Below are 13,353 nucleotides of genomic sequence, written 5' to 3' on the forward strand. Positions count from 1 at the left end.
CTGACGCAGACACCTTCGGGTGCCCAGGGCACCCCATAGGGCCCCTGCCTGAAGGGTGCCCTCAGGGCATCTACTGCCCTTCCTGATGTTGCTGTGACCTCAAGGCCAACAGTCATTCCACATGTGCTAGGAGTGGCTGACCACCATGAAGCCCTCCTGAAAATAAGCCCAACCCACCCAGTCCCAGTGCCGTAGAGTCCAGGCAGGAGGGAAAGGCTCGTATGCAGGGTCTCTGACCCCTTCCCACAGGTCCTCACAGGGCCCCCCCAGCCCAGACAACTGGGAGCCCTCCCCCAGACCAGGAGCACCAGCTAGGCAAACAGAGGGCACCCAGATCACTGCAATGGGGGCACTGCATGCCAGTTCTAAGAATGGGAGGTGCAGTGGGGGGCACACATTTCCCGTTGAACAAGGAGACACTGCCCTTGTGTTTGTAAAGTGTCTTTATTTCTCAGAAGCTAGGGAGCCAGAACCCTGGCCTCCTGGGAGCCCCTGGCAGGTTGCCCAGCACCCCTCATGTGACCCTGACAGGTTGCTGCCCCCCCCCCGCCCAGTTTCCTCTTCCTTCCCTAAGGATGCTATGGCCTGCCCCCCCCCCCCATGCTGACAACCTGGTTCTGTGTCTCTTCCCACAACGCGGCATCCGGGGCTGGTAGAGCATCAGGCAGGGCCCATTCTTTACCCTCAGGCATAGAACACTCCGTACTTGGCCCCTCTGACTCCTCAGGCCCTCCTAGCCCCCCAATGATGCTGTGTTAGAGACCTGCCTGGAAAAACACCTGCAGTAGGTAAAATCATGGTGACTCCTGTGAGATGCAGCAAACAAGCTGCTTCCTGTCATTCGAAAATGATCAGAAGATCAGAGAGCAGTGACATGAGGCTCAGTTTGGACATGGCAGCTATTTCTAGTACAGGCTGCTGTTTGGTGTCCTGCCACTCCACTCACCTGCAGAAATATGCCAGCACCGAGAACCAGCCCCACAGGGCTTATCTGACAGTGCTGCTTGGCCTCACCTCCTCATTGGTAAAATCAGGAGTTGGCCAGAATGGTCCCTGAGAACCTTCTCAGCATTTGAGATGGCGACTTGTACCTGTGACCCTTCAGGGATCTGCCAGCCTCACCACCAAGCATTCCGCCTCACCCACAGGAGCCTTCTGCAGAGGGCAGCGCATATTCCCACAGGACCCAAGCGGGCCCTTCAGCCAGAAGCCCAGGCTGCATCTCTGCTCCCTCCACCACCACCCCAACTGACCACAGGTACCCCAGAGGGACTGACAGATTGAACAGGGCACCACAGAATTGAACATATTCCACTGTCAGTGCTGGCGGTTGGAAACCTCCCACGTCTGCTGCCAAACAGACCCAACTCTCACCCTTTATTTTAGGGAAAAACGCATCCACCACACTCAGTTTCTCTCTGGCTAGTTGGATACGAGGATGGCAGAAGCAGCCCAGGAAATCTCAGCAGGGGTTAACCATCCTGTTTACATTTCACATCGTTCACAGCTCTTCATGTGCTCTAAGCTTTCAGAGGTTCAGCTCTGAAAGAGAAGAACTCTGCTGCTCACCCCAGGCGCTAGTGTAGCATTCTCACCTTGTTCCCATTCCCAAAATATTCTCCTTGTTGAAAGAAAGAACTGTAAAAGTAAAATGAGGTTTAGGGTTTGGGAAAATGTGATCTTCAATTTTTTTTTTATGAGAAGCTCATACCTTGCCCCAAACTTAAATACATAGGAAAAAAAAAATTGTTCATTCCAAACAAACAGGTATTGCTCCCACCTGTAATCTCCTTCTTGTTGTTAGGTGCCGTGGAGTACATTTTGAGTCCTAGCAACCCCATGCGACAGAGTAGAACTCCCCGTACGTTTTCTCGGCTATACTCTTTACGGGAGCAGATCACCAAGTCTTTCTCCAGTGGAGCCCACTGAGTGGGTTCGGACTGCCAACCTTTCAGTTAGCAGCCGATTACCTGCCCTTAAAGCACTCTCTAGGGCTTTAAATGAGACTCTCACCCTCTAAGGCAGCAGTGAGTCGGTGGGAAGAAGGCCCTGAACGTGTGAACTGGCAGAGGCTGGGCTCCTTCAGTGGTGCAAAAGGAGGGGTCAAACCCCCTGCAAACAGGCCAGAGCCTGGATGCAGGGGCCCTGCCACAGGCCTGGCCCTACGGAAAGCAGTTGCCTCTACAGTGGGCCGGTCTGGCTCCAGGAGGGGGGCAGCCCCAGGTCACAACCGGGTGTAGAGCGGCACTTTTGAGGGGCCAGCACTTGCCCACCTGGCCTGCAGAGGGGGGCTCTGACCCTCACTGTCCAGTTGGAGGTTAGCACTGGGAACACCCAGCCTCGTCAGGTGAAGGAGAACACAGGACTGCCCTGGCCCTTCCACCCCAGCAGGTGCATTCCATTCCACGCCAGTGCACGCTGAGTCCGTGAGTCATTTATTGATTTAAACTCGACACCATGGCCGGACTAGGATACATTCATTCACACAGTGACTGTGCCTGGGTCAGGCTTTCATCTGGAGGTAATTGCCTCTGCAGACATCCCCCCTAGTTCTTAAAAATAAGCACTCCAAAGCATCTTAGAGGCCCAAAAGCTAAGTGAGGATCTCACTCAACACTCCAGTCCTCAAGGGAAACTCGGCAGAAGGCAGTGAGGGCAGCATTGGCCATCCCCTGCCGGCCAGCCACAGACCTGCCCCAGCAACACCACACACTGCCCCCAGCTTTGGTGCCAGCTGTGGACACCGTCCCATCTGCAGATGACCCCTCCACCCAGCGGAAGGGAACTGGCCATAGGCAGGGCCTGTGGAACAAAGTCTGTGGTGAGCTGGGGTTCATTTGAAATCAGACGTGGTGGGAGAGCTTATCTCACACAATGGGGAAGCAACTGTCTGCAGACACATGGTTCCACCATAGCCAGATGCAGCAGAATGCATAGACGGTGGGCAGCCAGTGGCAGGGCGGCAGGCAGGGATTCTGTAAGGTCACTTTAGGCCCAAGAGCGGTCAGAGGTACTAAGAACTCCTGGTGGGAAGAGGGCCTGCCCTCCAGACCCCCTCTCCTGACACTGTGCCAGGCAGTGGGCTCTGAGGCCATGCCCTGAGTGTGCACACGATACCCAGAACACGACACCTGGTAAAATACCCCGAAGTGGAGGCCCCTCCAGGTGGGCAGCCAGGGCCACATCTCCATGGCCAGCTCGGCCCCTCAGCCTTCCCAGAACCCCACATTGTGGTCCAAGGTCCTGTCTGGGACCATCATAGAAGCTGCCCACCCCCACTTGCCCCTATGGCTCAGGCTCTGATTCTGACACCCCAGAGCGTGTTCCAGCAATGCCCACTTGCCCACTTGCCCCCAGGAACATCAAGGACATGGAGCCACGAGGAAGTCCTGATGCATGGGGCCACTTCAAACACTGCTGACAGAGCCTGGGCCACACCATTCCATGGGGAAGCCAGCTCTGAAGCCACCTCAGAGAGCCAACTCTGCCACATAAACAGATGGCACAGATGAAAATGCAGGCAGACGGCTTCCTTCCCTTTACACTGGATTTCTACAACCTCCTCTCCGGCCCACCCTCTCTAAGGCCATCTCATCACACACTGTCACACAGGGGTGTCAGGCATGGGGGGTGGTCTGTCTGAAGGTTTTGCAGTCCAGGGGCCACTGTCCTCTGACACTATTTCTGTTCCTGCTCTCTCACCCCCACCCCACCTTGAGGTGCCTCTGGCCCCACCCAGGGCAGCATGGCTGCCTGACCAGCAGGACCAGCGTGCAGAACCAGGCACCCCTCCTGGCTCCCACCGCCCCATGCTGCATCCTTACGTGGCATTAACATATTCTAGGTTCAGCCAGGTGTTTTGGGGGGAAGTAGCAGAGGGGGTCACTTTTGCAATCACCTAAAGACAACAGAAACTCACCTTGGGGCGTAAAACCCACCTGCACACACATTCTCAGTGGAAAGTGCCTGGCCCCCCGTGCCCTTGCCTGCCACCTGCGAGCCCTGCACTCGAGGACCCCCACTTGTTCCCCAACCTCTCTGGACCCCTCCCACCCTCTGCAAGAGCCCCTTTCCCCCCAGCAGGCAGCAGGCATCAGGTCTCAGCGCTGACAGCTCAGAGGGCCTTGGCACTGGCAGGGTGAGCAGCATGGGGTGCTGGTTTTGGGGGGCGGTGGGCGTAGGTGTAGGCCTGCAGCAGGATGGCCAGGTCAACAAGCACCTGCAGCAGACCACAGACGGAGAACTGCAGAGGCACACGATTCAGCAAGAAGTAGGCTGTCTTGAAGGTGTCGCCACTGGTCCACATCAGCACCATCTTGATGCTGTGGAAACACACAGGGGTCAAGGTGGTCCCTACTGGACCTTGCAAGATGAGGGCTCTGTATAAATGCAGCTCTTAAGCCAGCAGACCCCAATTCCCAAGGAAAGGGGGTACTCTTTGGAAGGCCACCAGGTGGTCCTCACTCAGTGGTGTGCTTGGCTGTGCCCCATGGGGAGTGCAGTCCTGATGGCGCAGAGGCCAAGATGGCAGGAGGCAGGGCTGGACCACGTGCAGTGGCTTCGGCCCTCCAGGAGCAATGGGAGCCAGGTGTTGTGATGCCACCCTGAGCCAGCTTCAGAGGCCACCTGCATGGGAGCTCTCAAATCTGGCCCGTGTGTGATGGGGGACCTGGTCAGGGGGTGCATGGCTGAGACACAGCACAGAATATGGGGGATGCCCGGGGCTCAAATGCAATGTCTGCAAGGCAGCTGAAGAGTAGCTCTCACCCCTGAGCGCCCCATATCTGCATCCGGGGGTGCTGAGGACACAAACCACAGGCCAATGGCGGTTCTCCAGCCAGCACCCCCCCCACACAGCAGAGCCAAGCAGGGCTCTTGAGAGATGCCAGGCCCAGACCATCTTACTCATAAAATAACTCAGGGCAATTCCATTACTGGAAGCAAACCTTCCCTGCAAACGGCTTCCAGGTGTCCTCCATCAGACCAGGCCTAAAGGCACATAAAACCATGGGGAGCAAATTAGGAACAATCGCCACTTACTACCTATGTTCTACACACATCTCTTGTTTGCACCCAGCATTTAAAAGCACGGCCTGCCAAGTAATGAAAATAAGCACGATGTATTTTTCTGCATGAAATGTGTTTAAATTAGACACATTTGCATTGGCAGGCTGAATCTTTTCCAGCTAATTAAACCAGACTTTTTTTTTTTAGAGAGCAAGAGCTGCGTGCAGGGAGGGGGCGTGTGCCACTCTCCTCAGGACAGCCTGCCTGGCTCAGGGTCCTCAGGGCAGACAAGACACAGGTTATAACTGTAGACCCACCAGCACAGACCCCAGGACACGGCAGCCCTCAGAGAGGTGCCAACCTGCCAGGTTGAGGAGGCTCTGCAGAAAAAAGGCATGAACAGCCCTGGTTCAGATCCACCCTCCCTGCCTCAGCTCTGGAACCTGGGGCCTCAATCTCCCTGAGCCTCAGCCCACTTTTATTTATAAAGCCAGGATAAGCAGCCTGCTCTCTCAGAAAGTCCGTGTGAGGATTACGATCCTATGTACACATGGCAGGTGCCCAGTCCATGCCCTTTGTGATTTAAGGCTTGGAGAGCTGCAAACAAGTAGAGAGGCTCTGCATGCCGGAAACATTTTATTATTTTTTAGATACATTTTATTGACTTGCAGTGTTGGCTCACACAGTGTTTCAAAATGTTTTTGATTTAGTTGGTAACTAATCCTGTGTTTAAAAAAAAAAAAAAATCCAGATTTCTGGCTTCCCTAAAATCTTTTCCAGAATATTTTAAACTGTGAATTCAATTCTTTATTAGATATAGGACTATTCAGGTTATCTATTTCTTCCTGGGCAGTTCTGGTAGTTTATGGTAGTATTTATTTCCTAGGGCTTCTATAACAAAGTACCACAAACTGGGTGGCTTAAAACAACAGAAAGTTATTCTTTCACAGTTCTGAAAGCTAAAACTCCAAAATCAAAGAGTGGGCAGGGCCACATTCTCTCTGAAGGCTCTAAGTGAGGATTCTTTTTTTGTTTCTTCCTATCTTCTGGTGGTCGCTGGCAATTGCTGGTGTTCCTTGGCTTATAGATGCATCACTCCATTCTCTGCCTCCATTTATACATGCCCTTCTCCCTGTGTCCCTGTGTCTCTCCTCTTCTTATAAGAACACCTTAATCCAGTATGACTTCATCTTAACTTGATTTACATCTGCAAAGACCATATTTCTGAATAAGGTCAGATTCATAGGTACCGGGGTTAGGACGTCAACTTATCTTTTAGTGAGACACAATCCAACCCACAACAATGGTTTTCAAGAAATTGGTTCATTTTGTCTACCTTGTTGACTTTATGGCATGGAGTAGTTCAGAGTGTTGCCTTTTAATGTCTGTGGGCATCTGTAAAGTATCCCCTCTTCCATTCCTGATATTGGTAATTTGTGTTTTCTCTCTTTGCCAGTCCAGCTGCAGGTTTATCAATTTAATGATCTTTTCAAAGAACCAACTTCTGGTTTAATTTATTTTCTCTATTGTTTTTCTGTGGTTAATTTCATTGCTTTATGGTATCATTATTTCCTTCCTTCTACTTGCTTTGGGTTTATTTGCATTTTGTTGTCTAGTTTCTTAAAGTGAAAGCTTGCGTTGATATTTTGAACCTTTCTTCTTTATGAAATATTTTAATGCTATAAATCTCCCTCTAAACACTTTTTTAACTGCATCCCACAGATTATAATATGGTATTTTATTTTCATTCAGTTTGAAATATTTTCTAATTTCCTCTGAGACCTCCTCTTTGAATCATGGATTATTTAGAAGTGTGTTGTTTATTTTCCAAGTATCTGGGAATTTTCAAGACATCTTTCTGTTCTTAATTTCTAGTTTAATTACATTATAGTCACAGAGCATTCTTTGGATGATTTCAATTCTTTTCAGTTTGTTAAGATTTATTTTATGACCCAGGATATGGTCTATCTTGGTCAATGTTCAATGAGCATTTGAAAAAAATTCGTATTATGGGTGGAGTGTTCTGTAAATGTCAAAAAGATCCAGTTGGTTGGTGGTAGTGGTTGGGTTTTCTCTATCCTTCCTGATTTTCTGTCTACTTTTTCTTATAATTACTGAGGAGTGTTGAATTCCCTATAATTGTGAATTTGTCCATTTCTCTTAATTTCTATCAGTTTTGGCTTTATGTATTTGGAGGCTCTGTTGTTAGCTACACACACATTTAAGATTGTTATATCTTCTTGATGAACTGGCCCATTTATCATTATGTAATGTCCCTCTTTATTCTGGAAATTTTCCTCACTCTGGAGTCAATTTTGTCTGATATTAATATAGCCACTCCCGATTGGTTTATGTGGCATGTTTTCCCCACCTTTTTATTTTTAATCTATCTTTTGCATTCTGTGTGGCACTCTGGTGGCACAGTGGTTAACAACTACAGCTGCTATCCAAAAGGTCAGCACTTCAAATCCACCAGCCCCTCCTTGGAAACTCCATGGGGCAGTTCTACTTGGTCCTATAGGGCCACTATGAGTCGAAATCGTCTCCATGTCAATGAGTTTGGTTGGTTTTGGTTTTAGCATTATATGTAAAGTGGATTTCTTATAGACAGTGGGTAGTTGAGTCTTGTTTCTTTAATCAGTCTGACAAGCTCTTTCCTTTAACTGGTGTGATCATACCGGTTCCACTTAATCGAACTACTGATGTGTTTGAATTTAAGCTCTGCCTTTCTCTGTCTGAATTGTGTCTTGTACCAACTCAGAATCTCAGAGTTAAGTAGCAGCGAGACAAATGAGCTCAGCCTGTGAAGAATTCAACAGCGGGCTCAGCTGCCAACCATTGGCAGGATGCAGGGTCATGAGCAGAGCTGCCCACAGCTGAATGTAGAAAGCACAGTCAGATGAGGACTGTGCAGACCAGGCTGTGGTGTCCAAGACAGGAACTTGGCTAGCTTGCTGATCTGGAATCCCAGGGTGGAATCGCAGGGCTATGAGGACAAAATCGTGGGAATGACAAACCCCAGGCATGGGCAGAGGAACAGGCTGAGATTTAATCAAGCCCACAGTTGTGGCCAAGGGCAGTCTTCGCCATGGCACAGAGCAGACAGCGCAGGCACACTGGCTTCAAAGGCGGCCTTGGACCAGGTAGCTGGGCACCTGGGGGGCTGTGGGCCACTAGGCAGCCTGAAGCCAAACCAGCCCCTCTGAAGTGCCAAGATGCTGCACTCTGGCAGTACCAGCCAGCCAGCATTCCCCCTGCTTTCCAGTGGAAAATCAGCACCAGCAGGGAAGCATTTCCGGGAGAAGCACAGAAACCAACAGAGGCTCTGCAGAAGGCGGTGAGGAGGGGAGAAAGTCCACTGTGGCCCAGGGCTCAGTAAAGCAGTGTTTAGTTTAGTTTAATCTTACAGAACAAAAAGCTCAAGACAAGTCTCCCCCAGGGTTATTCAAATTTTAATAGGAGACTCAGAGACCCTCCCTCCAAATAAACAAGAAAACAAATGCTAATGTGCCAAGGAAAGGCTTCCTGGGGCAGAGACAGGGTGGGAGGCAGAAGCAGGACTTCCCAAGTCAGGCTGGGCCAGGAGACAGGAAGGAAGATGGAGTGTGCAGACTACCCAAAAGGCAGGGAGGAAAACACTACTGAGGTCTGGGGCAGCCTGCAGGTGTCTCCTGGTTTGCACCCCTGGTACACCTGCACATCATGTCACGGAAGCTCAGGCTACCCCAGAAGTAGGGCAGCCCTGGTGAGCGAAACACCACTGTTGGTACCTCTGGGGCAGATGCTGGCCCATCCAGCAAGCCCACAATGCCTGAGACAACAGCCCAGATCAGAGCCATGGCCAGGTGCTGCATCCCAGTCCTAGCCGGACTCCACTCCTCCACTCAGCCCCTGCAGGGCTCTGGCCTGCTCCCCCTCAGCCCTCAGGCACACTGTGCTGACCCTGGCCACTGCTTCTGGGGTCTCCTCTGCAGTGCAGGACCATGCAAGCTGCTGCATTATGGTCGTTCTGGGGCTCTCACTGCCTTCCCAAGCGTGTGTTTATTACTCTCCTTACGTCCAGGTGGGAAAACTGAGATTCGGCAGAACTAAGTAATTTCTCCAAAGCCAGTGGGAGAAAAGGGTGAAGATGGCATTCAATTTGAAACCCATAGCCTGACCCCAAATCCAGCTCTGAACCCATTCAGCTGCTCCATGGAGCCTTCCTACAAGGCCTTCGCTGCCTCCTCACTGTGCGGTCCCAAACTATCCCCTCCTCCAGGCCCGCACTCCACCTCCTTCCTTCAATGTGCAAACCCCAGGGACAAAGGCAAAAAAATCTCTCTAGGGCTGAAGACTGCCCCCAATGATGGTTTTTGACATCCCTGGAACACTACTCACGGTTCTTCCCTCTGGCTTTACAGTGGGTTCCAACACACACACACATGCACATACAATCACACACGCATGCACACATATGCACACTCACACATACCTGCATTCACATACATGCACACCACACTCAGCACACACCACACAGCCATGAACACAACACAGTCGGGCACACATACATATACACACCACACATGGACACAAAACATTTGTACACATACACACATGCCTTCACATTCTTCTCTGTGGTAAGTTCAGAGCTAATGGATGAGAACACAACACTGTCCCCACTTGCAAACATTTTCCAGAGGATGTTTCCCCTAACGAAACACAGTCCACCTTTCCATGACTCAGAAAGCAAAGCTAAATCAGCTTGGCAATTTTCTGCCATGATAAACGCTCAGCAGTTTATGGGTAATAAGCGGGACTGCTGGGTTTTATTGGAGGTTTTCAATTGTCAAGGCTGAGACCAATGTTCTGGAAACAGTCAATACAAACCCAGGCTGCCTTTCTTCCCTTTTGGGCCTCCATATATTCTCTAACCAGTAATTCCGTCCCTGAAATTGGACTCATTGTCGGTGTGTAGCGTAAGGTCAACCAGCCTTCTTTCTAGCTTATTTTCTTCCAAGGGGATCACATATGAAGTAAGCTGTAATTTAAAACACATTTAAGCCATAATTTGACTTCAATGTCCTCTTATTCTAAAACCTTACTAGAAAACCAGATTATGAAAAGAGCCCATCTGAGCCACATTCATCTTTTCCACAGACAACAAAAGGCAACTGTAAAACAGAAAATTATGATTATAGTGGAGAAGTTTTCCGGGCTGTGGCTTAATTTGCAAAGCATGGGGCAAGGTGCAGGATGGGACAGAGCGTGGGGAGTGGGGTGCGTGAGGGTCAGGGATGTGGGGTGCCAGGTGCCAGGCACAGACAGGAGTGGGTGAGGATGGAGCTGCTGGTAGGTGTAAGGTGCAGGGACTGCTCCCCAGGGTGCTACTTGAGGAGGGCACTGGCCAAGAGTGGGGCATGGGGCTCCTAGGGGAAGGGCATTCAGAGCCCCAGGTGTGGGTGGCCAGACACTGGGCAGTGTCAGGCTGCACTGCTGGCACAGGGCAGTCAGGTATGGACAGGACGGCTCACAAAGAGCCGGGAGGTGGCGCCAGGCTGATTTCAGCCAGATTTGTGGCTGCCGAGGGCCACCCTGGAGCTAATGCCGTGTTGTCCCCATTGCTCGCTATGCCCATTGCTTTGGCCCCAGAACATGGCAAGGGGCCTCCCTGACCCCCTGCTCTGGACAAGGACAGAGACATGGGAATGGAACACCCAAGGTGACACAGCGAGTGGGCTGGGATCCCGGACATTCAGCCCCAAAGTCCTGCAGGGGCCAGACAGGTCGGGCTGAAGCGGGAGCTGAAGCCCCCTCCCCACAGCCCTGACTGAGCCCTGCCCGCCCTCACAGAATGCTTCACCCAGACCACCAGGTCACAGAGGACCGGGTCACAGACAGCCCACTGGGGCGGCAGAAAGCTCTAGCCAGCCCCAACCTGCCTCCCATGGCATCATCTCAGACTGCCGGAACCCACAACTCAGCAAGTTCACTTCCTATGTGTGAGGGGCACAGGCTCCCTCCCTGGTGCTGCTGGTGGGAGTGTGCCAGCGGGGAGTCATGTGGGACCTTGCAGAGGGCCTGAGGAGGGGGCCTGAGCTTCGGCTCCAAATGAATAATTTCTTTGTGTAAGGATCGGCACAAAGCTGGTTCCTATGAGGCAGAGGTTAAAGATGTCCCAAAGGTCCAAGTTTTCCAAGCTGCTGTACCACTCCATCATCTCTAACACCAACTATTCCCCCTCTCCTCAGCACTCTCCTTCCTGTCTTTTTAAGTTCCATAATTTGCTGCAACTTCTCACAAAACTCAAGGAAATGGCTCACACTGTTGTGAAAGCCAGCAAGTCCCAAATCTGCAGATAAGGAGTAGGCTTCTCCAGACCCACATGGCTGCAGGGGCTGATGAACCCAAACTGGCAGGTGAGACCACCGGCTGCTGGCTCACAAGGCTGTCAAAGCTGGCAAATCAGGTCAGATGATAGGTTGCTGGCAGAAGTTAGACAATCACTAACTGGAAGATGCAGAGGGAGCGAGAGAGAGCCCCACCAGAGCATTTATATACATATATAACCTGGAGGCAGGGAAGGGTGTAACTTGAGTAAGGGTGAGACTTGAGTCACAGGCTCCTGCAAGGCTGCCACCCAAGACACACCCCACACCAATCTTGCCTCATCAACATGTAGACGTCAAGATCCACAACAAATAAAATGAAGGACAACCATCATGGCCTAGCCAAGCTGACACATAATCTCAACCATCACAGGTTCCATATACTTAATTTGCATACTCCTACTCAATCACTGTGTAAGAATCACAAAGACCATGGCTAAAAAGGCCATATTAAGTAATTCATTGCCCCGCAGGCTCCCAAAGGGGAGAGGGGAGATGGCAGCTGTAGGGTCAAACCATGCTCGGCCCTGCCTGGGGAGGGGTCTTGGCCCCAGGCCCACCAACCTCCTTCCTTCCCTTCACTTGGGGTGGCCATAGCCAGGGACCAGCTTTCTAAAGCTCTGTGCCTTTATATTTTCCTACACCTCTACTGGCTTTGCAATATATTCCTTTCCCACTCTAATAATAATGTGTTCCGGTGTTGATAGTTTTTAAATAGCTGGCTTCCTCTTAACTTTTACACCCCGCCCCCTGGCTCTCCAATAATTGCTTGTTAGGAAATAGTCTTCCATCTGGTAAAAAGTGGAGGAAGAAGAATGCAAATACTCTTACAGAATTTGCCTTTTAGATCTTGCTTCATTAATTATTGTTGTTGTTGTTGTTAGGTGCTGTCGAGTCGGTTTTGACTCGTAGGGACCCTATGCACAATAGAACAAAACACTGCCTGGTCCAGCGCCATCCCTACAATCATTGTGATGCTTGAGCTCATTGTTGCAGCCACTGTGTCAATCCACCTCGTTGAGGGTCTTCCTCTTTTCCGCTGACCCGGTACTCTGCCAAGCATGATGTCCTTCTCCAGGGACTGATCCCTCCTGACAACATGTCCAAAGTATGTAAGATGCAGTCTCGCCATCCTTGCCTCTAAGGAGCATTCTGGCCGCACTTCTTCCAAGACAGATTTGTTCGTTCTTTTGGCAGTGCATGGTATATTCAATATTCTTCGCCAACACCACAATTCAACTCTTCTTCGGTCTTCCTTATTCATTGTCCAGCTTTCACATGCATATGATGCGATTAAAAATACCATGGCCTGGGTCAGGCCCACCTTCGTCTTCAGGGTGACATCTTTGCTCTTTAACACTTTGAAGAGGTCCTTTGCAGCAGATTTACCCAATGCAATGGGTCTTTTGGTTTCTTGACTGCTGCTTCCGTGGCTGTTTATTGTGGATCCAAGTAAAATGAAATCCTTGACAACATCAATCTTTTCTCCGTTTACCATGATGTTGCTCATTGGTCCAGTTGTGAGGATTTTTGTTTTCTTTACGTTGAGGTGTAATCCATACTGAAGGCTGTGGTCTTTGATCTTCATTAGTAAGTGCTTCAAGTCCTCTTCACTTTCAGCAAGCAAGGTTGTGTCATCTGCATGACGCAGGTTGTTAATGAGTCTTCCTCCAATCCTGATGCCCCGTTCTTCTTCACGTAGTCCAGCTTCTCGTATTATTTGTTCAGCATACAGATTAAATAGGTATGGTGAAAGAATACAACCCTGACGCACACCTTTCCTGACTTAAAACCAATCAGTATCCCCTTGTTCTGTCCGAACAACTGCCTCTTCATCTATGTACAGGTTCCTCATGAGCACAATTAAGTGTTCTGGCATTCCCATTCTTTGCAGTGTTATCCATAGTTGGTATGATCCACACAGTCGAATGCCTTTGCATAATCAATAAAACAGAGGTAAACATCCTTCTGGTATTCT

The 13,353-nt window shown here is 50.4% G+C and overlaps 1 protein-coding gene across 3 annotated transcripts in view; it reads right to left on the bottom strand.

The window, feature by feature from the left end:
* Nucleotides 1-4,037: 4,037 nt before the first annotated feature.
* The window catches only part of SLC66A2 (solute carrier family 66 member 2), a 50,337-nt gene continuing 41,021 nt past the window's right edge, over nucleotides 4,038-13,353 (bottom strand). For 2 of the 3 annotated variants that reach the window (XM_049900522.1, XM_049900521.1), the window contains one exon: nucleotides 4,040-4,322. In XM_049900522.1, coding sequence (XP_049756479.1) covers nucleotides 4,115-4,322 — 208 coding nt within the window. In that variant the 3' untranslated portion in view covers nucleotides 4,040-4,114. Of the gene's footprint in view, nucleotides 4,323-13,353 lie in introns of all 3 variants that reach the window. The other variant, XM_049900523.1, reaches the window with a different exon arrangement.

The sequence above is a fragment of the Elephas maximus genome, chromosome 11, assembly GCF_024166365.1.
Source record: "Elephas maximus indicus isolate mEleMax1 chromosome 11, mEleMax1 primary haplotype, whole genome shotgun sequence".
NCBI classification, from domain to species: domain Eukaryota; kingdom Metazoa; phylum Chordata; class Mammalia; order Proboscidea; family Elephantidae; genus Elephas; species Elephas maximus.